Source organism: Oncorhynchus masou, chromosome 31, assembly GCF_036934945.1.
Source record: "Oncorhynchus masou masou isolate Uvic2021 chromosome 31, UVic_Omas_1.1, whole genome shotgun sequence".
NCBI classification, from domain to species: domain Eukaryota; kingdom Metazoa; phylum Chordata; class Actinopteri; order Salmoniformes; family Salmonidae; genus Oncorhynchus; species Oncorhynchus masou.
The window spans coordinates 32,932,359-32,957,976 of NC_088242.1; the positions used below are offsets into that span (position 1 = coordinate 32,932,359).

Genomic DNA, 25,618 nt, shown 5'->3' on the forward strand with positions numbered 1-25,618 from the left:
ATTATAATGAATATAAGTAATAAGTGTCAATAGGACAGCAGTCAAACATAGCCAATTGCACTTATCTGCTGCTTTTGTGCGTCAGTTGGATTTCATTTAGCTGTTATCCCTTGTCGCAACAGTTGCCACCATTTTCGTAACGTTCACTGGCTTGACACACTTCGACATACCTTTGTTTGGTTGTAGTCCGTAATGGTCTCCGGTTCTCTCGTTATTGTGTCCCGTTGTCTTATCATTCTTCAGCACCGCTGTGGAGTACAATGGCTGTGCAGGTGCCTTATTCTGTGCGGAGGGAGGGAGCTCCCGTCTCATTTTGTTCATGCTGCCCGGCCAGACTTGTTTTCTTTGCAAGCAACCTGTTCTGCGATGACAGTAACATCGCTGGTGACATTTCTTCCCTTGCCAACCTAAGGTTCCACAAGACTCATCACCACATTCTGACTCCCTCTCACCTGCTGCCCCATGGGGATATTTTCCCAGATATTGAAAGCCATTCAGCATGTACTCTTACTGTGTATACTACTCCAACTAGGCCAGAGTAGACTGACAAAACTGCTTGGATTCAGTGGACTGATGTGGGGTACACCGTTTTGAGGTGATAGTTAGAATAGATGAATACAATAGAATGGCCGCCCTGTTCTTCATTCACAATTGGTGATATACATAATTATACATCGTTCGCTTCCCCTCACTCATCAACTCACCCATTCTCCCCCTTTCTCCACATCATAGTTTACTTCATCTGTTGTTATGTGTGTGAAATCGGTATAGTTTAGGTTCAGTTTCGAGGTAATTATCAGAGTGGTTATCAACTATCAGCAGAAGGAGCGGAACAGGCCCTACTCCCGGGAGAAGTCAGGGGCAACATGGGAGAAACATCAAAAAATGACATGCCCTCCAAAAACTGGTTATAACTCCAGTTCAGTTTGTGAATAAATAAATCACGAGTGGTCAAAAATAACTGCTTTAGCGGTTCTAGTGTTGAAAGGGTTTCATACGGCTCTTGGTATAACTATGAGTGGCACTGCCATGCCTCTGTTTTGAATAGCTGAAGCCAACTAGCTTTTAAATGTGTGTTCATGTTTTTCGCGACACAAGCACACAGTAGTGTAACCAAGTTACAGGAAAGCAACCTGTTATACAACAGTCAGCCACTCTAGCAGCGTATACGTACAGCTTTAATGGTATCCCTATTTAGCCTACTGAAACGACGTGTGCACCGTTGATTCAAAGTCTTTGAGGTGACCAGGACATGTGTCCTAACAGGGTGAGGAGAGAAAGCAGCCAGTAATGGGGCCTGACCAGGTCACACAGCTAACTGGTCATTCTGGCAATGCTGTAGCGACAAGGTCAGGAAATATCCTTCCCTGACTGTCAGGGTATAACGTTTCCATTTATACAACAGTTGGGTCGAGGCACTCCGCACATGCAGTCTGCATGCCAACGAGAATCATTGACTAACTGGAATGTTATCTCAGCCTAATTGATGCAGGGGATACTCCAGCAGTGGAATGGTTAGTTGTCTGGTTGTGAAGGAGAGTGTGAGATTGATGCCACAAACAGACCTGAATGTGGCATATTTCTTTATATTCCTTTGGAAGTCAGGTAGAGAGATTTATTTGGCCGATATTTACTATGCGTAGTTGGCTGTGATTACGCTCTTGAGCGGCTAGATGTTCTTTACCATTCGGCCATCAGATTTGCTCCTTATAGGACAGATCACTGCACTCTATGCTCTTCTGTAAACTGGTCATCTCTGTATACCAGTTGCAAGACCCACTGATTGATGCTTATTTATAAAACACCCTTAGGTCTCACTCCCCCATATCTTAGCTACCTACTGCAGCCCTCATCCTCCACATAAAATACCCATTCTGCCAGTAAGATTCTGTTAAAGGTCCCCAAAGAACACACATCCCTGGATCGCTCCTCTTTTCAGTTGGCTGCAGCTAGCGACTGGAACGAGCTGAAAAAAACCCACTCAAACTGGACCGTTTTGTCTCCATCTTTTCATTCAAAGACTCAATCATGGACACTCTTACTGACAGTTGTGGCTGCTTCGTGTGATGCATTGTTGTCTCTACCTTCTTGCCCGTTGTGCTGTTGTCTACAGTATGCCCAATAATGTTTGTACCATGTTGTGTTGCTACCATGTTGTTGTCATGTTGTGTTGCTACTAGGGTTATAAAGGGTTGGAAACCTTCCGGAAAATTTCCATGGGACGTTAAGCCCGGGAAATTTGGGAATTTTGCTTAAATTCATAAAAAAAGGTTAGCTTATAACATTGAACCTTTTTTGTGGGATACGCATAAGGCAAATCTAGGTCTTGTGGCATATTTTGGTTAAATTATCCACAATTCAATGGAATTGCAACCCTCTGTATGCACAGTGCATTCTTCCATCATTTGTACAGCTGATTCTCAAGATCTTGCACACTAATGAAATGCTATTGAGCCCACACTACTACACTGTCTTAGCCAAGGACTACATGCTTTCTGGTAAGTTTTGATTATCATACTGGGTGGGGTGAATATATTTTATATGACATACATGATTTTTTGTTAACTGGTAAATAGTAGCCTATATCAAAGTGTGTTTTAAATCATTGCTAACTTGTTAACAATTTCTACTAGTTAGTTTTTGCTACCATGTGGTTTTTAGCTTGCTTGAGCCTGCTCAATGAGGAGTGTTAATTCACCTGTTTCCATACATGTTTCATTTTAAAACATTTATCTTACAAAGGAGATGTTTAATCTAACTGCTTAACTATTTATTTGTACATGGAATGGTATTTGGGTTTGTATTACAATTTTTTTCTAATCTTTACAGGAAAATGCCACGGGCACTATATGATGTCTGGAGACATATCACTGCAGCTAATGTAGAAGAAAAAGCTGTGTACATTTGCAAATACTGTGCTAAATCATATGTGAAGAATGCAACAAAGATGCAGAATCATCTGGCCAAGTACATAAAGTTCCCTCAGCACTCACAACAAGCAACCTCTGACAAAAGTCCCTCTACTTCTATTCGAAGTGAAAATGATGACTCTTACACCTTATCGATAGCAACAGCTCAATGGTCCTGGAATCATACGTTTTTTTGACTCAATGGAGGAACCTAGTCAGATAAATGCTGATGAATGTCTTGCTCGAGCTGTGTATACAACGGGTTCACCTGCTCACAGGCAATGTATATTGGAAGAGATTTCTGAATGTCCTTCGCCCAGCGTACACCCCTCCAACCAGACATGCTTTATCTACTCATTAGCTGGATGCAGAGTTCAACAGAGTTCAAGTGAAGGTCAAGCAAATTATAGAGAAAGCAGACTGTATTGCAATCATCTCTGATGGGTGGTCGAATGTTCGTGGGCAAGGAATAATTAACTACATCATCGCCACCCCTCAACCAGTATTCTACAAGAGCACAGACACAAGGGACAACAGACACACCGGCCTCTACATTGCAGATGAGCTGAAGGCAGTCATCAATGACCTTGGACCACAGAAGGTATTTGCACTGGTGACATACAATGCTGCGAACATGAATGTCGCTTGGTCTAAAGTGGAGGAGTCCTACGCTCACATCCCACCCATTGGCTGTGCTGCTCATGCATTGAGTCTGCTCCTCAAGGACATCATGGCACTGAAAACAATGGATACACTCCACAAGAGAGCCAAGGAAATGGTTAGGTATGTGAAGGGTCATCAAGTTATAGCATATAACGAGAGCACCACATTGAAGCTGCCCAGCAACACCCGTTGGGGTGGTGTTGTCATCATGTTTGACAGTCTCCTGGAGGGGAAGGAGTCTCCAAGAAATGGCCATATCACTTGATGGTGCTGCCGATTATGGACAGCCCCATCAAGAGGATCCTCCTGGATGATGAATTTTGGGAGAAGGTGGTAAGCAGTCTGAAACTCCTGAAACCGATAGCAGTAGCCATTGCACAGATTGAGGGAGACAATGCCATCCTGTCTGAGATTCAGACACCGCTTGCAGATGTAAGACAAGAAATCAGTACTGCCCTGCCCACTTCACTGTTGCTCCAAGCAGAGGAAACTGCAATTCTGAAATGCATCAAAAAGCGTGAAGACGGCCTCCCGGGTGGCGCAGTGGTCTAAGGCACTGCATCGCAGTGCTAGCTGTGCCACCAGAGATTCTGGGTTCGAGCCCAGGTTCTGCCGCAGCCGGCCGCGACCGGGAGGCTCATGGGGCGACGCACAATTGGCCCAACGTCGTCCGGGGTTAAGGAGGGTTTGACCGGCAGGGATATGCTTGTCTCATCGCACACTAGCGACTCCTGTGGCAGGCTAGGCCCTTTGTGTCAAGAAGCAGTGCGGCTTGGTTTGGTTGTGTTTCGTAGGAAGCATGGCTCTCGACCTTTGCCTCTCCCGAGTCTGTACGGGAGTTGCAGTGATGAGACAAGACAGTAACTGCTACTAATTGGATACCATGAAATTGGGGAGAAAAAAGGGGGGTAAAAAAAATACATTTAAAAAAAAGTGTGAATACTTCTGCCTGAAGCCCATACACCATACATGTTGGACCCCAAGTATGCTGGCAAGAGCATCCTGTCTGGTGCAGAGATCAACAAGGCCTATGGTGTCATCATTACCGTGTCTCGCCACCTTCTTGGTTCTTGGCAGTTTGGCGACGTACACTTCCAAGCAAGGGCTTTGGTATGGAGATGCAATATGGCAGTCGTGCCAACATATCTCATCAGCCACCTGGTGGAAGGGACAAAGTGGATCTGAGGCTCTTTTCCCTGTTGCCTCCGTCATCCTCCAAATCCCACCAACATCAGCTGCCTCAGTGTGCAACTGGTCCTTGTTTGGGAACACCCACACTAAAGCACGCAACCACCTGACCAATACAAGGATTGAACAATTGGTGGCCATCCAGGCAAATTTGAGACTTTTTGAGCCTGACAACAAGCCATCCTCAACAAGGTTGGATAGTGACAGTGAAGATGAGGCCTCAGAGTCTGATGTTCAAGAGTTGGACATTGAGGAGGTCCAGAGAGAAGACATGGAAGCCTGAGGAGAAGACATGGAAGCCTGAGAGGAAGACAATCAAAGCCTTAGTTTCTAGACTATTATTATACAGATGTTTGTTGAAAATGCTTTTGGGAGATGCGATGGATCATTGGGGATCATTCAATATTCCCTTTATTTTATTGTTCAGTGAAATCATCCCATGTGAAGAGTCAAATCATTTAATTAAAGTTAAATTCATAACCATTTTATTTTGTTTATTTTATTGTTCAGTGAAATCATCCCATGTGAAGAGTCAAATCATTTAATTAAAGTTAAATTCATAACAATTTCATTTTGTTCTATTGGAAGGACTTAATCATTTGCAATTATGTCTACTTATTATAAGGCAAAATGTTTATGTTTCTGTCTCCATATGATATGGTAAATATATCCAATGCAAAAAAACATCTACATCTACCATCTTCATCTACAATGGTATTAATATTAATTTGCATATATTCCCGTTAATTCCCATATATTTCCGTTAATTCCCACAGAAAGTTTCCACCTTTGAATATTCCCCAAAATGTGCAACCTTAGTTGCTACCATGCTGTGTTTTCATGTGTTGCAGCCATATTATGTTGTCGTCTTAGGTCTCTCTGTATGTAGTGTTGTGGTGTCTCTCTTGTTGTGATGTGTGTTTTGTCCTATATTTATATTTTATTTTTAATTTTTAATCCCAGCCCCCATCCCCACAGGAGTCATTTTGCCTTCTGGTAGCCCGTCATTGTAAATAGGAATTTGTTCTTAACTAACTTGCCTAGTTAAATAAAGGTTCAAAAAATGAAGTGACAGAACCTTTGAGTGTGATATCAGGTTACCTAGAGGTTACTTAGAGTGTAGGTCATAGACTGTAACTATGAGGCGTTGGTGATGAGGGACGTAGCGCAGCTCCACACACATATACATTAGAAGATGATCCCTGGGCTTTGATGGAAAGAAACGGGGTTGCAGAGGTGGTGAAACTGATCAAGCAGAGACCACTATCTCACAGTCAATCCCCAGCCACCATACACAATCATATACAGCATCTTTATTTAAGTTTGTCCCTCCCAAAGGACCTCTTGTTTGCCATAGATGGCATTATGCCCTTATATGTTGGGATTACTGTACAGTTTCCCACGCCAATGCATTAGTCACCACAGCATGAGAGCTCATTCTTCACATGCTAGTGCAGTTCAGGTGTCACATGGGCTGGCCAGCCCTGGGTGGTAGCAAAATAGGTGCAGATGAGGGCAATATGCACATCAGCACTTTCCAGATGACATTTTGGCTGTTGAATGGCCTCCTGACATGTGGCAGTCCAGTTGCATTGTGTCTCTGTCTTTATTAACTGCCAGAGGGGGAACTGATGGTGGAGTGGGCCTATCGAGGACACTTCTGGGAGATTCAGGAGGGCATTGACATTGGAGAGGTGTGTTGGTTCAATGTGGTGAACAAGCTGCCTTATGTGGTTGCATCCCAATGTCACGAAGTCAACATATACGGGCAACTCCAGAGCAGACTGGGAGATTCAAGATGGCATTGACATTGGATAGGCACAATTCCTATGATGTGAAAAAACTAAGTTGATGGCATTTCTTTTCAATGAGTTTCAGATTGTGTTGATTCATTGTAGTGAACACCTGCCTAATGCGCTTGTTGTCATCTGTGGTTGCATCCATAATATCACCAAGTCAACATATATACGGCAACTCCAAGCAGATGGCCAGGAGGGTGGACAAAAAAATAAATATGCCAGCTCAACCCAAACAGCATAGGAGTGCACCGGAACATCCCCAATACAGCATCATAAATGCAGTGAGCCAGTGGAAGGTCATGTTCGATTCAGTCAGACGTATTGGACTTGCAATGAATCAAAGCTTACTTCTAAATGATACGATTACTGGAAGCACAAGTTGACCCACAGTTGGTATACAGCAAGTTGTCGAGCTCGGGAGAGGATGCCCTCTTTTCTTTCGTTGGAGGCTTGTGACTTGGAATACTTGGTGTTGCCATGCATGCCAAGACGTCTGCTTCCTTTTCAATATCCAGACCAAGCTATTTGACTGTAATTGTGGGAGGCCTATTAGATTCCCAACCATGGTGGAATTACACTGAAATAGTACACTAAGTAAGTAAGTACACACAAATCTAAAAGATCTAAAACATGTACAGGTGATTAAAACACCATATAATGGTATTGTGGCAGCCATATTGGATTCTGGACGCCATAATGGATTTGGCCCCCTAACATAATTGAAAGAGGCTGGAACATCCAATCCACAGAGGTACCTTTTTGATTGAAAATAAATTACAGTGTTCGCGGTCTCTGCCCAGAGCCGATTATATTTCAATAGCCACAACAACAAACATTCATCATAAATCTTCATAGTTGATATTTTTACCTCTTCTATCTCAGTGTTTACAGGTCTATATTTTCAAGATGCATTAAGATAGCCTAATGCTGTTTGTTTTTGTATGTAGTGTAGACAACTGACTACTTCATTTTAGCAATATTAGAGCTTGACATTTTGTGTTCCATGAGTTTATGTGGTCACTCCCCCTCCAGCCAGACATTATTCTGAAGGGGGTTTCACAATATCTATCAATTTAACCACTTTTGCAGTCAAATATTTTTACACAATCATCCATTTTGTGAATATTAGAGATGTGAAAAAACATGGTTGTGGTTTTGTTTTACCTCGGGTAGCGGTATCTCAAAAACTAAAAACCCTTTTTGAGGATTGGCCAAAACAATTTTATTTGTATGATTATATTTATTTCCCCTAATTTTAACATTCAGTCATAAAGAGCACATGTTCAACTTAATAGAAAACATGTTTTCCCATCTCAGGAGGTTATTAAGTAAACATAAAAAAAAAGAAAAAAGAAGCCTATTTAAGTGCCAAATAAAGTAACAGCGTTGACCGTAACAGGGTGGACATTTTCATCTTAAGTAGGCCATAAATCCCCTTGTGTATTGTGACAGCATTTCTAGCCTGTCTAGCTACAGTATGGGTAACATTGTTGATGTGTTATGCCGACCCACACAGTTTTCCACCACAAAACACCAGAAAAAGGCTAAAAGGAGTAGAACCAGCTCACCTACTTTTGCACTATGATTTGATTGTTCAATGTTCAATATTTCTTTCAAAAAAGTATCATTTAAAAAAAGGTTTCACCATATTGAAACGGAATTCAGCTCAGGTACCAGGGTCGACCTTAAAATGAATCTCTAATCACGTTAAATAAATAATGATCTTCAGAAAGGACTTTGTAAAAAGTAACAAAATAACTATCTTGGCCTTTACAATGATGGTGAAAACTTGGAGAAATGTTGTGGTAATGGGTTCAAATGTTCTTAGAAGTCATCGAGGATGCACAGCAGGAACATGTCGAAATGTTTAACTTTATTCCTATGAAACATCTGATTTTATAGAATTTTCCATGTGGCCTGTATTAAAGGGCACTTCATCTGATATAGCAGGCTTTTAAAATGCACAATTTGTACTTACAATATCAAAGGGATGCAACAAGGCACTCTTTTTGGGGAACAACCCAGCTGCAGAATGAAGGTAGACAGACAAAAATATACTTTAAATCATTGGTTGGCAACATCCAAAACTGGCTCGCGAGTTATTTATTTTGTCCCCCTTAAGATTTTTGTAAGAAGATATATATATATATATAATAATAATAGTAATTGTTAAATCACCAGGAATTTAGCTAAAAACGTGTTTAATTTAGGAAATCTGATCTCAAGTATTCCCACAAATAAAATAATAGATATGTGTATCAATGTGAAATTATTGTTATTTTCAAATACAATCTCTCTTTGGGCTTAGTTGTGGTCAATTTGCAGTGTAGAAATTATTATAATTATGTTCCGCCCCTCCAACCATCTGCTCCGACAAAAATCGGACTGCGGCTGAATCTAGTTGCCTACCCTGCTTTCAATTCTCAGTTACTAAAATCCACCCCTGTCATCTATATGCAAATGAAACCATCATCTATAGCACGGCTCCCACACTAGATGTGGCATTTCTCAAATTGCAGAAAGCATTTAACGTTGTCCAACAACCTCTTTCAGCTCAAATTGGTCATAAATTCACAGAAAACCAAACCAATGGTATTCTCAAGAACAAGAAAGCAATCCTCTACTCTGCCTCAGAGAGTCCCTTTGCAAAACATGCCAGTAGAGGTGGCGGTCATCATACAAATACTTGTGATTTCACATCGATGAGACGCTGTATTTGTAAAGCTCCGCGTTCAACAGCTCACTGAAAAGCCTAAACTTAAGCTGCCATTCTTCTATAGAAACAAGTCTTGTTTTTCATTTCAAGCTAGAAAAGACAGCAACTCTTGCCTTTGTTGGACTGTGGGGATATTCTGTACACGAATGCCCTGGGGTCTTACCTGCACACACTAGATATACTTTACCACGCTGCTTTAAGAACCAACACAAAAGCTCTTTTACACATCACCGTACCTTATATCGTTAGCAGGATGGCCATCCTTAACTGTAAGGCGACAGGCTCATTGGTACAGTAGGCCTTAATGTTGGTCTATAAGTCCATTTTAGGGCTGCTGCCAATATATTCACAGGACTGTTCCGAACACAAGAACAGAGTTTGGTGCTGAGTGCTTTTAGGATTGCTGCCCCATCATCTAGGAACACTTCGCAAAAGGACTTAGAGCAAGATCATTTTATTCTCATTGATGATTTTACATCCCAGATAGGAGGGCTGTTGACCATTTTAGATCAGGTTTGAGAGCGTGCAATCTAAGTTCTCTGATGCACTGTTTTAACTTCTATTCATAGTTGTTTTATGTTCTGTAGTGCTATTCTTTTAGATCAGTCAATTATAGAAGATAAAATATGCATAAAATGCATGTCTGCCTATGCCAACAAATATTGTCTCCATACATTTTTGAATTTGTAATACCCTCAAACACCAAGTTAGGTATAGGCTACCTAATTTGAAAATAGGCCATCATCACTGTCAATCGTGAAGGATAATGGGAATTTCATGGGAATATTTAGATTGTCTTGAATGACAAATTATAAGCCTTTCTTGTATTTTGTTTCAATTTAACCATATACCCTGCCTCTAGTGGCACACACTGTTGAGTTTTGGCACATGAGGAAAAAAATGTGACCTTTCAACTTCAGCTAACCATCTTAAAATGTCATTAGCAACGAGGAGGTGTTTTTGGTGTGACAGCAACATTATAGGCTTACTATGATATTCCATTTGGTTCTGTTATGTAAAATGCTAATTCCTCATTATGTGATCTTGTGAGACATTTGATTCAGCTTTGATCTAAATTTACTAAACGAGCACCATTGTGAGATGTGATCATTGTCTATTTGTAATAATAATAATAATAATAAGTGATCAGTATGGATGAGATGTCATTTCAAGCGATTGAAGCGGCCTTCGTTGGTGCTGAAAGGGACAGCGCCAGGATCGCGGAATGATGTTAAAGATGTTGAACCAACTTGTGGTGCTGAAGGACAGCCTAATAGGACCTAAGACTGTGGTATAGCCATTTGTAGACTATAGCCTAATATAAATACAAATACATATAGATTGCTAGGAGAGCTTTATTTCCAAGTAGGCATTTCATTGTATTGTGTAGCTTACACGCTGTATCATAAATATACTTTGATTTGATTAGCTTGACACATGGCTACAATATACCCTATTACAGAATAGAAAGTGAACTATCAGTTCATATAATTTATTTGCATAGATTAAACAATGCTATCAATATCAATTGACCGGGTAGTGAACATAAATAATTACTGCATAAAATTGTAGGAAATTAATTTTAAAACAGCCATAAAATCAAGCTTTTGATGTGGTGTATTTATGCATCTCAATAAACTATAACCTAAATGCATTATTATTTCCAACTTCCCCCAATTGACATTTCCAATTGCTCACCCCGACACACCAAGCTAAAACAGGCCCTGTCTCTCAACAACTAGCCAGTGTAGGATAAATACCCCAAGCAGGGCTACAGCAATGTCCAGAGAGGGTCAGGCTCCTTGGGTTTTGCGGTGGCCACTCTGATTTGGGTGTCCTCGGCGGAACAATGTTGCCATAACTAAGTGGACACATATCATTCGGGGTTCCACTTCGCAAGAGGGGGTCCGTGGAGTTTTATGAACATCAAGGCAGACGCACAGTGAATTTAGATTTTTTTTTTATTCAACGTTCTGACTGGCCAAAGTGGGCAAGCCTCCGAATGGCCTCTTCAGTGCATACACGACTATAGTTCTTCATCATTCTCACCGCTGCCAGAAAGAAGACGGGGAAGAAATCTTCATTTACCTACCTCTAGGCTGCTGTACATATTTATTTGGTTTGTCAAGCTATTGTCTTTCATGAAATTTTAGTGGTAAATAAATGTAATTTATTTCAAATGTATCCAAATACATTTTCCAGAAATAGTTTTACTAGCTCCGTGCATTCTCAAATTGAAAAAAGTGAGCCGCTCCACTCCACTCCAGGTTGTGATTCATGTGAAACTACAGTGGGGCAAAAAAGTATTTAGTCAGCCACCAATTGTGCAAGTTCTCCCACTTAAAAAGATGAGAGGGGCTTTAATTTTCATCATAGGTACACTTCAACTATGATAGACAAAACGAGAGAGGAAAAATCCAGAAAATCACATTGTAGGATTTTTAATGAATTTATTTGCAAATTATGGTGGAAAATAAGAATTTGGTCACCTACAAACAAGCAAGATTTCTGGCTCTCACAGACCTGTAACTTCTTCTTTAAGAGGCTCCTCTGTCCTCCACTCGTTACCTGTATTAATGGCACCTGTTTGAACTTGTTATCAGTATAAAAGACACCTGTCCACAAACTCAAATAGTCACACTCCAAACTCCACTATGGCCAAGACCAAAGAGCTGTCAAAGGACACCAGAAACAAAATTGTAGACCTGCACCAGGCTGGGAAGACTGAATCTGCAATAGGTAAGCTGGTTGGTTTGAAGAAATCAACTGTGGGAGCAATTATTAGGAAATGGAAGACATACAAGACCACTGATAATCTCCCTCGATCTGGGGCTCCACGCAAGATCTCACCCGTGGGGTCAAAATGATCACAAGAACGGTGAGCAAAAATCCCAGAACCACACGGGGGGACCTAGTTAATGACCTGCAGAGAGCTGGGACCAAACTAACAACGCCTACCATCAGTAACACACTACGCCGCCAGGGACTCAAATCCTGCAGTGCCAGACGTGTCCCCCTGCTTTAGCCAGTACATGTCCAGGCCCGTCTGAAGTTTGCTAGAGAGCATTTGGATGACCAGAAGAAGATTGGGAGAATGTCATAAGGTCAGATGAAACCAAAATAGAACTTTTTGGTAAAAACTCAACTCATCGTGTTTGGAGGACAAAGAATGCGGAGTTGCATCCAAAGAACATCATACCTACTGTGAGGCATGGGGGTGGAAACATCATGCTTTGGGGCTGTTTTTCTGCAAAGGGACCAGGACGACTGATCCGTGTAAAGGAAAGAATGAATAGGGCCATGTATCGTGAGATTTTGAGTGAAAACCTTCCATCAGCAAGGACATTGAAGATGAAAAGTGGCTGGGTCTTTCAGCATGACGATTATCCCAAACACATCGCCCGGGCAACGAAGGAGTGGCTTCGTAAGAAGCATTTCAAGGTCCTGGAGTGGCCTAGCCAGTCTCCAGATCTCAACCCCATAGAAAATCTTTGGAGGGAGTTGAACGTCCGTGTTGCCCAGCAACAGCCCCAAAACATCACTGCTCTAGAGGAGATCTGCATGGAGGAGTGGGCCAAAATACCAGCAACAGTGTGTGAAAACCTTGTGAAGACTTACAGAAAACCAACAAAGGGTATATAACAAAGTATTGAGATGAACTTTTGTTATTGACCAAACACATATTTTCCACCATAATTTGCAAATAAATCCATTAAAAATCCTACAATGTGATTTTCTGGATTTTTTTCTCATTTTGTCTGTCATAGTTGAACTGTACCTATGATGAAAATTACAGGCCTCTCTCGTATTTTTAAGTGGGAGAACTAGCACAATTGGTGGCTGACTAAATACGTTTTTTGCCCCACTGTATATGTATGCAGCTTTCTGGATTGAAAATGGATTTCAATCTCAATGTGGTTAAATAAAGGATAAATACAATTTTGTAAATAATAATCTCCCCCTGTAGGACCGTGCCCCGTACCCCAACGAACGACGCACTGCCACCACCACCCTGACCGTAGACGTGTTGGATGGGGATGACCTGGGGCCTATGTTCCTGCCCTGCTCCCTGGTTGACAACACGCGTGACTGCAGCCCCCTCACCTACCGGGCCCACATCCTGGAGCTCACTGACCCAGTAAGTGTTACTGCAGACCAGCCCCAGCTCTAGAACCCCTGCTGAGTAGAAACATTTGACATGTCCCTCTATTCAAACAGGGCTGCTTGAGAGGCAGCTCACTCCTCCCAGCGCTGGGGAGAGAGGTAGCTGAGAGACAGCTTGGCTTCTCTGGGCCTCTGTTTGTATGTCAGCCTCAGGAGCCATTTATGTCAGCAGCATGGGTGCGCTCATATTAATATTAAACACGAGGCTCAGTGTGATTTCCTCGGTTTTTAAGCTCATTTCCAAGATTTTGATTTTGAATACGCAGGGCTATTCGATTTATGATTGCGATGGATTTATGCTAGATTCATGGGCAGTGATATATTTCATGTGGTGTTCATGGATAATCATCATGATGATGCAAGTTCAAATGATGAGAATGACTATGAACATTAGCGACCACTGATGCGCTATTGTTTTTGTTTTTTTCATGATCCCAATTTTTCTTTATTGTTATTGGTAAGACAGGTATACATGGACAAAGAAACAAGTGACAGGACCGAACAAGACAAACATTTCTCCTTTGACCCCCATCCAACAGAACTTCCCCAACCCAGCGTTAGATTAGTCTTTCGCAATAGCAGTAGTGGTTTGCTATTGTGAATGCATTGTGGCGTTCTATACAGATGACAGACACTTCTTATGATTGGAGGAATCGTGTTGACTTGTCAGGGCTACTGTGTATGGAAGTATTTTCGACTAGATTAGATTTAAACTCCAAACAGCGTGACACGTGTTTTCTCATGTAGAATGATTATCAACATATCTCCTTGTCAGTTCTATTGATTTGTGTTCACTGATCTAGGTAAGGCAGTCTCTCTTGATCAAAGTCTACCAGAAGTAAATGGCTGAGTCATGGAAGCATGGAAATGCTATAATTACAGGACAGATAATTCACAGGTAATTAATTTTACACTTTGGGCTTTCTTACCTTGAGTAGAATCAGTGATTCCTTTAAAGTATTACTAATCCAAATGTAAAATGGATACTCACAGAAACAAGGACAATTGCTTTTTCCAGGCAACCCCATTAAATGCCTTAAATGAATCTAGAAAAGTCCAGTTATTATCACTCATGACTTGAAAACACCCAGCGATTGAATCCCAGACTGCACAAAAACAAAGACCTTGAGTAGTACTGCAATACAGGCCAATGCTATTGTCAGTCCATTCCATTGATACTGCCCAGCAACATTTTTGCAGAAAAGTTTTAAAAATGACATTTTTTCCAAACATTAGGCAATATCCTAAGAAAGATAGAGTTACAGGTCAAACTATGACCTTGAGACGGCAGTGGTACACTAAGAGCCTCGGCAAATTTTTGTGTCACATCGTCAATTGGCGACCCATCCCTTATGGGATTAATTGACACACAAACAAACATTAAAAATAACTCACTATGGTAATTTGAATAATAATAATTCTTCCAGTGTTCTCTGCATTGTGCATCACATACATACTGTACATACATACTGTACATACATACTGTACATACATACATACTGTACATACATACATACTGTACATACATACATACATACACACACACACACACACACACACACACACACATACACACATACACACATACATACATACATAGAAAAAAGGAACAGAAGTCACTTGAACCCAGTCTGGCACAAAGAGAAGATTCATATGGGAGACAAGCCTATACACAATCTATATACACACACCATTATCCACATAAAATCTAAATATTTTTACTTTTTAATTACAGTTTATGAAAACAGAAGTTGTTCACGTTGAGATCCTTCAACACCCTGCAGCCAAATGACAGAACAAGGTAATAGGAGCCTTAAGTTTACGCCACTGTTTTAGGAGGCTGGGGGCTGGACTTTTACGCCAGCTGGAACGCACTCAAGGACATGGTTTTCGAGTGCTGTGAGAGATGACATTATGTGAGGGGCCCTGATTCTGACTATGTATGCAGTGGCAATGCCAACATAACCTCTTATCAGGTCTTCAAAACACCCCCACTTCATCCTCATCCTTCCAAGAATGCCATCCCCATCAATCCCATCGCTCCCAGGGGGCTATTTCAGATTCACACTGTAATGATGAAGTCCTGTTATATTCCTCTTGTCTCTCTCAGACGTCCTCTCAATTGTGTCAGGGAGCTCAACTGCTATCTCCTAAATGTGCCTCTCGTATCTCCTCCGTCGGTGCTTGATGAAGCATTTAAATAAGGCTTCAACTTATTTATTTCTTCTCAGTACCACTCAAGTAAATCTAAGCTTGTGATTGGAGAGGAGGAGGAGGGAGAGATGGCGAAACAGCTGATAGGCCAGATTGTAAAAGCTCCTTTTGCTGTTTGTCACAAAGTTACACTTCTGCTTACACTTCTCCGCCGAGGATCCAGGACACAGTGAGACATTCTGGGGAGCAGGAGCCATGGACCGGGCCCTCTTGTCCCAGCGAGAATGCTCATAAGTAGAGGATAGGAGAGTGGAGGAGTGAAGGCCGGTGGGAGGAGCTATATAGGAGGAACTGGCTCATTGTAATGGAATGAATGGAACGGAGTCAAATGTGGTTTCCATATGTGTGATGTATTTGATACCGTTCCTTTTATTCCATTTCAGCCATTACAATGACCCGCCCTGCTATGACTCCTCCCACCAGCCTCCACTGGAGTGGAGGTACTTTCCCCAAGACAAGCTGATCACTCCGCCTTTTTATATCCCTCTATAGCAGAGAGCTAGTGAGCCTCTCCGGAGCAGTAAGAACATCCGTGGTGAGGCTGGAGTGGCTCTCCAATGCTTTTTTTCTCCCCCCCCATCCATACACAGCAGCACTCTGGACATCCTCTGTAGCTGGTGTCGGTAGGATCTAACATACCATCAGAGCCCAGATATCAGATTGGAAATGGCACCGAGGGAACTGTGGGTAAAGCTACTGCTGGTGTCTGTTGACAATTACAACAGGGGGCTTGGAAAGTGTTGTAGCCCAGTGTTGAGTGGAGCGTAATTGTTTTGTTTGTGACGGGTGTATATAAAATGGAAAGGAAAGTCAGCTGCATGCAATATATTCATTCACTGGCTCATTTATTCCAAGGCTGAAATGTAAAGCTGGAATAAGATGTGGCTAATAATAAAGATGTGAACAGACAAGTGATTCAAATCTATACTGCAAGTCGTTTGTTTTGCTAAACTGTGCTTCACCATGGGTAATTAGCCGATTTTTGAACACAGGTGCTGAAATTGCAAATCATGTCAAAATATGCCTGATAGCCTTTTGATGTAAGTTCTTTGTCAGTGTTCACCATGTCTCATACAGGAGTCTGGAAGCTGTTTAATTGGAAGGTTGGGTTCATCAGAGTAGAGGAGAGCAGTCTCTTGGCGTGTCCTCCTGTGGTTGAGTGGGAGTAGAGGTGTGAGCACAGGGCTGCTATTCGTTCGTTATGCCATCACAGATCACACCCCTCCAGAGAATCCGTCCTCGGTTAATTACACGAACAAAATCTTCCCGTGCTTTTCAACCGATCCCTCCAAAAGCCAATCTTCCTCTAGTTCAGCCTTTAAAACGGCCAGCTAACGTTCAGTCAATAGTTGATTTATGGACCACGGAGTGGAGGACTCTGTCTCCTCTGCCGAGGAGTCGTCGTTACGTTGTCGATCAGATCAAAGTCAACACATTCATTTGGCATCATGCCTAGTTGTGTATCTCAGTCCCATGAAATATACATTGTTATGACGAAGGGTTCTATATAACTGGTTATTTAGCTTTTAACCATAGCATAACCCTTTTTGGTGCTATATGGAACCTTTTTTTTAAGGTTCTATAAAGGACCACGCTCATCAGGTTCTAAATGGAACTTGCATGGTGCTATAAAGAACCCTTTCCTAAGGTTCTATGTAGGGCCAAAAAAGGGTTCTGCTATGGTTACATGCCTAATAACCTCTTATATAGAACCATTCGTCTTTAGTGTGGGGCTATATTGAACCAGTTTGATGGTTCTTTATGAAACCTTTATGGAGAATGGGGGGGGGGGGGTTTATTAGCCATATTGTTAAAATTATTTAGATAATGGCTGGGGGTCCCTTAGAGAATTGAGGACTACAAGCTTTCTCAATTTACACAAGGCCATACACCAGTCTTTTATAAGACACTGCCACTGGCCATAGTAGTACAGAACAAACTGCTTAGCACAACAGATGAGAGAAACTGGAATGACACTCTCACTCACGGTTGTACAAAAAGAGTTGTGAACAAACCACACCACAAAATATTCAAATGAGCCACCACCCCTACATTTTAATTATCATTAAAATAGGAAATACTTTTGACCTGTAAAGAACCATTGAAGGGCTCAAGGGCTCTTTGGGTCAGTATAGTTCCACAAATAACCACCACTCTTCCCAAAGAACCATTGAGGGATTCTCATTTCTTAGTGTATAGTCAGTCGAACACAAATATTTTCGGCCTGCTGCAGTCCCATTTAAAGAAAAAGACAGACCTAGAGTAGACATTCTACTTTTTTAATACAGGCTTCTAAATTAAGTATCACGCATCATCAAAATTATAATCCCTTGCCTTGAATCAACTCAATTCCAACCTTGATTGAAGAATAAACACAACTTTATTTGTCACATGCGACGAATACAACATGCAGACCGAAAATATAGACTTTACCATGAAATGCTTACCAAATATTTACCAAATAAACGAAAGTAAAGAATTATGAAAAGTAACACAAAATAACAATAACGAGGCTATATACAGGGGGTACCGGTACCGAGTCAATGTGCGGGGGTACAGGTTAGTCGAGGTAATTTGTACATGTAGGTAGGGGTGAGGTGACTGAAAAACAGCGTAGCAGCAGTGTAAAAAAACTAATGGATCATGTTCTGATTATATAGTTAGATTATAAGATTGGGCACTATGAATACAGTGTGGTTTGACATGATAACCATTGAAAAAGCCAGGGAGGAGTTATTGTGTCAGGGTAGGAATCAAACTGTTAGTCGTGGTTTCCTAGGGGACCCTATAATCTTTGACTGCGTTAAATGTTTTCTCTCTTAACTACTTGATGTAGCTAACATATTCATGCTTCACCTATTCCTCTTTGATTTAGAAGAAACTGTTGCACAAACAACATGCTGATTTGGGCCTACACCATCACTGGTATCAGGCTGCATTAGCTAGCTACGTTTGCTCTGACTCAGTGCATTTATTATCTCGCGAGCCAGCTGATTAGCATTAGCGGTTTTGCTAAGAAAAGACTAACTGTTTAAAGAGAGTAAGATACACAAACGAATAGTGTAATTATAGAACACCTGTGGATTTACACTGAGGGTACAAAACATTAGGAACACCTGCTCTTTCCATGACATAAACTGACCAAAATCCAGGTGAAAGCTATGAACCCTTATTGATGTCACTTGTTAAATCCACTTCAATCAGTGTAGATTAATCAGGTTAAAGAAGGATTTTTAAGCCTTGGGACAATTGACACATGGATTGTGTATGTGTGCCATTCAGAGGGTGAATGGTCAAGACAAAATATTTAAGTACCTTTGAACGGGGTATGGTAGTAGGTGCCAGGCTCATCGGTTTGAGTGTGTCAAGAACTGCAACGCTTCTGGGTTTTTCACACTCAACAGTTTTCCGTGTGTATCAAGAACGGTTCAAACACCCAAAGGACATCCAGCCACCTTGACACAACTGTGGGAAGCATTGGAGTCTACATGGAGACTACATGGGCCGGCATCCCCGTGGAACACTTTCGACACCTTGTAAATGTCCATACCCCGCTGTTCTGAGGGCAAAGGGGTGTGCAACTCAATATTAGGATGGTGTTTCGAATGTGTTGTACACTCAGTGTATATTAAGAAGCTGATCATCAGCATCACGTTGAATGTGCTGCATTGACCATGCAGATTGACCGCAGGTGGTCTCATAGTCAAGAAACAACAACTGTGCTCCTTGAGTGACAGGGGCCAGGGCTTGGTCTGTGTGGAAAGCGGCATGGGGAGAGGAGAGAGATGACTCAAGTAGCGGAGTAAACTATAAAAACGTGCTACACACGGCAGAATAGCGTATCAAATTTAACAAACCAGACATTGAAATACAGTTATAGAAGGTCAAGTAAAAACCCAAACCGGTCGTTGCATTCATAGCGGTATAGTAAAACACAGTATACTGCCCAGCCCTGTACTGAGATTCCCACAGAACGTTGTTTCTTAACGTTCTCTAGACTATTTGACAACATTCCCAAGGTTTGAACTTTTAGGAAACGTTCAGTTAAATTAATGAAATACCCAACAAAAGTTTTTTTGGGGTCAAGTTCCTTCAATGTTCTAAGAATGTTTCAAAGCCAAGCAACTAGCCTGCACCATTCTCAGACAGTTTTGGAACGGTTGTATGCAAGATAGCCAAAGTACAACCAAGCTCTCACCAAGCTCTCAGAAACATATGGTTCTTGGAACGTTATTTGCCAACTGGGGTAGTTCCTTATCATACTGCTAGTGACTAAGGGCTGACTTAAGGAGTATCATCATAGCTTGTCTGTCCACCGAGGAGAGGGCCCCACAGAGTCATTAGATTTACTGCAGTCATACTGGAGCCATTGTAATTGCAGGTGCTGAGATTACAATGGGCCCCACAGAGATAAATCATTGCCAAAGGTCCATGCTCAGACTGTTACCAGCGGTCCATGATGAGTCAGGCGGGAGATGTACAGAGCAGAGAGGAGACCATGTTCACCGCTACTTAATGACTACTCATAGGGCTGTGTGAAGCATGATGATCAAGGACAATGGGTAACAGTGATAGGAGGAAAAGGCTTTAGTTGGAGATGCAGAACTTGACTTTTAAATCCAATGCTTTATTCCAGGTGGCTATATTACATTTGCTGGTATGAATGTCTTGCCTCCTTGTTATCTTGATACTCTACCAGGTAATGAAACCAAGATGTCTGTAATTACTTTTCATACAAACAGCGTCTACTCCTCCAGCTCGTCACAGATTTGTCGTCAATGTTTGTCACAAATTGCAGTTTCCTGCCAACCAGCCCCCAGAGCATATGGTCCTACCTGTTTGTGTGTTTACAGCAGCTGCTCGAGACTTCTTCCCAGCACACAGGGATCACAATTACCCAATGGGGTCTCTGTACGGCTAATGCTGACACACAGGCGCGCACACACACAGGCACACACATATTATCCCGGAGCCTTATTGCAGAGGCATCCAGGCAGCTAACATCTTCACTTTTAGCAGTTTCACTTGGTTTCTCTGAGTAGAGTTGAATTATAAATGAGCTGCTTATTTACTGGGACTGAGACTAGGCAGCGTGGTGCTTGTGCTTCTGCACATCTATGCAGACGAGCTGACAGGGAGTAGACAATTTACTCCTCCCCCTAGGCTGGGGAAACTTGGAGTGAAGGACCAGTTACTCACTCCATATCGTTATTTCTCTCTACCAGTTCTCTCTCTCTCTCTCTCTCTCTCTCACACAAAAACACTCTCTCTCTCTTGCAAACTCTTTCTCAGTCTCTCTCCCTCTCCTCAGCTGTCTCTCTCTCTCTCTCTCTCACGGTCTTGGTCTCTCCCAACTCTCTCTCTTGTGGTTTCAACCTCTTAAATGACTAAAATAAATGTTGCTTCAGGAGGAAACAAATGTCTGCAGTTTATTGCTTTTTGTGACGGGTGCTGTGATAAAGAGGTCCACATTATATATAATAATTTCCTTCCTCACATCATCCAGTTTATGAGTTTTCACTGTTTTGTGAATAGACATTTTACTGCAAAACAAGCCAGCACAATCTACATAATTTCTGCTTTGACCATGATGTTTAAAGGTACAACTGAAACACGGCAATTATGTTGCTGTCGCTGCATTGAAACCCAAAGGTAACTAATTGGTGAAGATTGCACACCATGCATTAATTCTCCAACTTTTCTTTTCGCCAGCCTTTTATCCCATTAAGAATGGAAGCCCCCGCATCCCAAACTGTGTAAATGGCTCATTTCTGAGTATTGACAGATAGAACTAACCATTACTCTTTCCTTTCAGAGCAAAGTGAACCCTGTCAACGTGACGCCCATCATTCTGGCCGTTGACCAGGACAGGAACATTCAGCCTCCCTCTGAGAGGCCAGGAATACTCTACTCCATCCTCATTGGTAGGTACCTGTCAACACTGCTGTCATCTATATTCCGTCACCACTGTACCGCTCCCATGCCAGGTCATGCAGAGGGGATAGCTATCTCCAGTGTAAGGAGTGGTGGTTGTGGGGGCTCGGCAGTGCAGCTCTAACCGAAAAGCTGATGGTGGTGGCAGGGAGGGAGAGAGTATGCAATGGAGGGACAAGAAGGAGGCGGGTGAGGATGGGATGCGTTTCTGGCGAAGGGGAGCAGGGGGCCACCTGTGGAGAGCTGAGATGAGAACTGACAGTGCAGGGCTGTAGGGAACTATGCTACTGTGCAATGCTCCCATCTCGCTCCCCGGCTCTCTGGGAGGCCAGTAAGGAGATGCCTGATATTTTTCTATATTCTGACATACATTGACAATATGAAATTATATCTAAAGATTCTGAGTCTTTTCAAGACTTCTCATTAGAATTACATTCACATTCGTGTAATGCAAGGAGCATTAAAAAAAAAGGGAAACATAGAGGCACTTACTTTCATAAAGCCTCCAACTTCTCCCCTGACCTTCAACGTGACGGTCAATTATTTCCCTCTACCCTGTTTAGGTAAGCCTGAGAAGTACGCCGACTTCTTCTCTCTCAACCGAACCACTGCCAAGCTGAAGCTCCTCAAACCACTCAACAGGGACCTGTATCAAAGATTTGACTTGGTAATCAAGGTAATAAGAATAAAGCTCTGTAGCCCAGCATGCTGTCTTCGTGACAAGATCATGGTCTTTCATTCTGATTAAGAGGGGGAATGATCCAATAATTCACAGCTAGAGAGAGAGGCAGAGACTGGGGATGGACTGGCTGTGTGTGCGTGTGGGTGTGTGTGTGTGTGTGTGTGTGTGTGTGTGTGTGTGTGTGTGTGTGTGTGTGTGTGTGTGTGTGTGTGTGTGTGTGTGTGTGTGTGTGTGTGTGTGTGTGTGTGTGTGTGTGTGTGAGAGAGAGAGAGGCAGAGACTGGGGATGGACTGGCTGTGTGTGCGTGTGCGTGTGTATGTGTATGTGTGTGTGTGTGTGTGTGTGTGTGTGTGTGTGTGTGTGTGTGTGAGAGAGAGCAGGTTAGGCAGTGAGCGGTGCTAAAACCCCCATCAGGATGAGTCAGGTATCACACACACAACTGCCGACGAGGCTTGTTGCTTTAAACTCCAGAGGGCGGTGATCCGTTAGGAACATTCTGCATGCTACAAGGATCCTCACACTCCGAGGGGGGAGTATGGACATGAGCTTATATAGATAAAGCTCCCTTATCGGCACAGGGGGAAACTCCTGTACTACAGGTGTCTCAGACTCCAGATCAAAGAGGAAAGAGCCCAGTGCAAGCTATGGGTTATATGACACTGTGTTCATATGTAGGGGGCTTCAACCTTGCATGTGTGACATAGATATGCATGCAGTGTGTGTGTGAAATGTGTGAATTAAATAGTCAGGCAGTGTGTAGTGTTTGAATTAGATGTGTATACCGTGTGTGTGTGTGTGTGTGTGTGTGTGTGTGTGTGTGTGTGTGTGTGTGTGTAATGGGTGTGTAATGCTCGCGCTGCTGCCTGCTGACGGCCAGATTGGTAGCGGTATCAACCAGCAACGTGCTTGAGAGATTTTCTGCTTCAGGAGTCGGTGAGGGGAAGGTGAGCGGTGAGTGCCCTCCCCTCTCCCTCCGTCCTAGCCTGAGCTCAGGAGCAGGCAGCTACCCCCCAGATACTGGACAGATCCCTCTCACATGACAGGTAGACTGGGCTGGGTGAATGAGAAGGGACTCCTGCACAACGACTGTGTTAACAGTGAGAAAGGTGGCCCACCACAGGAAGAGATCAGCTCGGCAGTTACCCCATTTACAGTCTGCCCTGTCCAAGGACAGGTACTGTGTAGAGTGCAAATACTTCTTGGGGAGAAAACCTGTTTTTGTTTTTTTGCCTTTGTAAAAAAAAAGCTATCTTTCTACAGGCATCTTTGTGTGTTGGAAACTAGGGAAAGGTTTTTTTCTAGGCTTCATTGAGTTGGAACTTGCCAGGCTGCAAATACAGCTTGTGCAGAGCCCCACAGTGGAGGTGTCATAATACCCATAAAACCTAGCGGTCAAACAGGAAAATGGTTCCAATCGTTTTTCCACCATTTATTCTTCCGATGAGGCATTTTGTGTAGGCCTATCTTGGAGGGATGTTTTGATGACCATGTAAATCTCTCTCGGACAAGGTGACTTTTATAAAAATATTCAGCTCTATTTACTCTCAGATTTGAAAATGCTATTTAACATCAAAGTAGACATCATGCAAGACTACAAATCCCTGCAAGCTCCTGCACGTCATCTCTAGCTGACACCTTTGCTAACAGGTATTGTGTCAAAGTAAAACTTGCACAAGACAGTTCACATAATTGTCCATTTAAAGAAATGTAGCCAATTGATAAAATTACTATATTTAGTTAACCTTCGATAGTTAATCCCGAGATTCTTACCTATGCCTCGATTCGCCAGTCTTGTCTCATCATGGCATCAGTTCTTTATGATAGCCACATTAGCAGCTAATTAGCATTACATTTTGGGGGGGGTAAATACAGGTGAATATATTGATAAAAGTCACCTTGTCCTAGAGAGCTTTACCTCACGCCAGAGTAAGCCTACACAAAACCCAGCCCTTATTTTATGTGTTTCTAAAACCTCCTATGGGAAAAATGAATAGTGAAAAAATGCTTGGAACCATTTCCCTATTTGACCACTAGGTTTTATGGGTATAATGACTCATACTGTGGTACTCTATACTGCCCTGGGGCTGTGTTAAATATAGATACACAGTATGATCCAGATACTGTACAGGAATAGGAATAGTCTCAGAGAATGGAGGGAGGGCGCTGTGGTTGTCTGGTGGACAGAAACATGTACTTTAATGATGACTATCATATTTTCATTAGATTTGACTGATAAGTGTATGTGATTGACTATTGGAGTGGTTTGAGAGATGATGACGTACATGTGAATCACCCATAATTGAGTATTTGGAGTCAACCATTCAATTTGGAGTCAACCATCCCACCGTTGTAATTCAATTATGCTGCGGAGTACGCGTTTGGTTCTGCACCATGAAGAACACTTTGAAGATGTAATCATTTCAATAATTGCCTTTTTTGCAAGTTTAGATTTGCTTCTCATTCCGTTTGATATGATCGCTTTTTGCAGGTCCCTTACGGAAGAAACACATGCATTCCACATGTTCCAAAAGCACGTGAATCACATGTGATCTATGTGAAATGAATGTGATAAGATTCAGACAACATGTAAAGCAACACGTGATAATATGAAATGACACTTGAAAAAGTGTGATAACATGCAAAGTTTCCCAAAACCAGGTTTTCACATGATTTCACGTGTGAAATTTCATGTGAAATCATGTGTTTTTTTTCTGTACGAGGTGTCAGTATAGTGTTAGAATCAGATCTTAGGGGGGACGAATCGACTGATATTCCCCTACCAGGGAATTATGAAGTGCTTTTGACACAAGTGGTTGCTCTTCATATTTAAACAGTTACACACTCCTCGAGCCGATAATGGGGACCATGCTGTTACTCACAACACTTTAGCTTCCATGTTGAGTCATCGCAAGACATGGGCACAGAGCGGAGGATGGTGTTTGATGCAGTAAACTGGAGATTTTATTGAAAATAGTTCTGAAAATTATACAGTACCAGTCAAAAGTTTGCACACACCTACTCATTCCAGGGTTTTTCTTTATTTTTACTATTTTCTACATGGTAGAATAATAGTGAAGACATCAAATCTATGAAATAACACATGGAATCACATAGTAACCAAACAAGTGTTAAACAAATCAAAATATATTTTATATTTGAAATTCTTCAAAGTAGCCACCCTTTGCATTGATGACAGCTTTGCACACACTTGGCATTCTCTCAACCAGCTTCACCTGGAATGCTTTTCCAATTAGTATGTGTGTCCAAACTTGGTGTAACCACCGACTTGCTGTCCCATGCATCGCCCATATGCACGCAGCAGGCCCATCTGTGCAGTGGTGACCTCAAG

General features: G+C 42.2%; 1 protein-coding gene across 1 annotated transcript in view; it reads left to right on the top strand.

Annotated features, from left to right (window-relative positions):
• Positions 1-25,618, top strand: part of LOC135523828 (protocadherin-15-like) — a 201,934-nt gene that overhangs the window by 56,135 nt on the left and 120,181 nt on the right. The window contains exons 9-11 of the mRNA XM_064950765.1: positions 13,243-13,413; positions 21,469-21,577; positions 22,151-22,263. Of these exons, the coding sequence (XP_064806837.1) occupies positions 13,243-13,413; positions 21,469-21,577; positions 22,151-22,263 (393 nt within the window). The remainder of the gene's footprint in view (positions 1-13,242; positions 13,414-21,468; positions 21,578-22,150; positions 22,264-25,618) is intronic.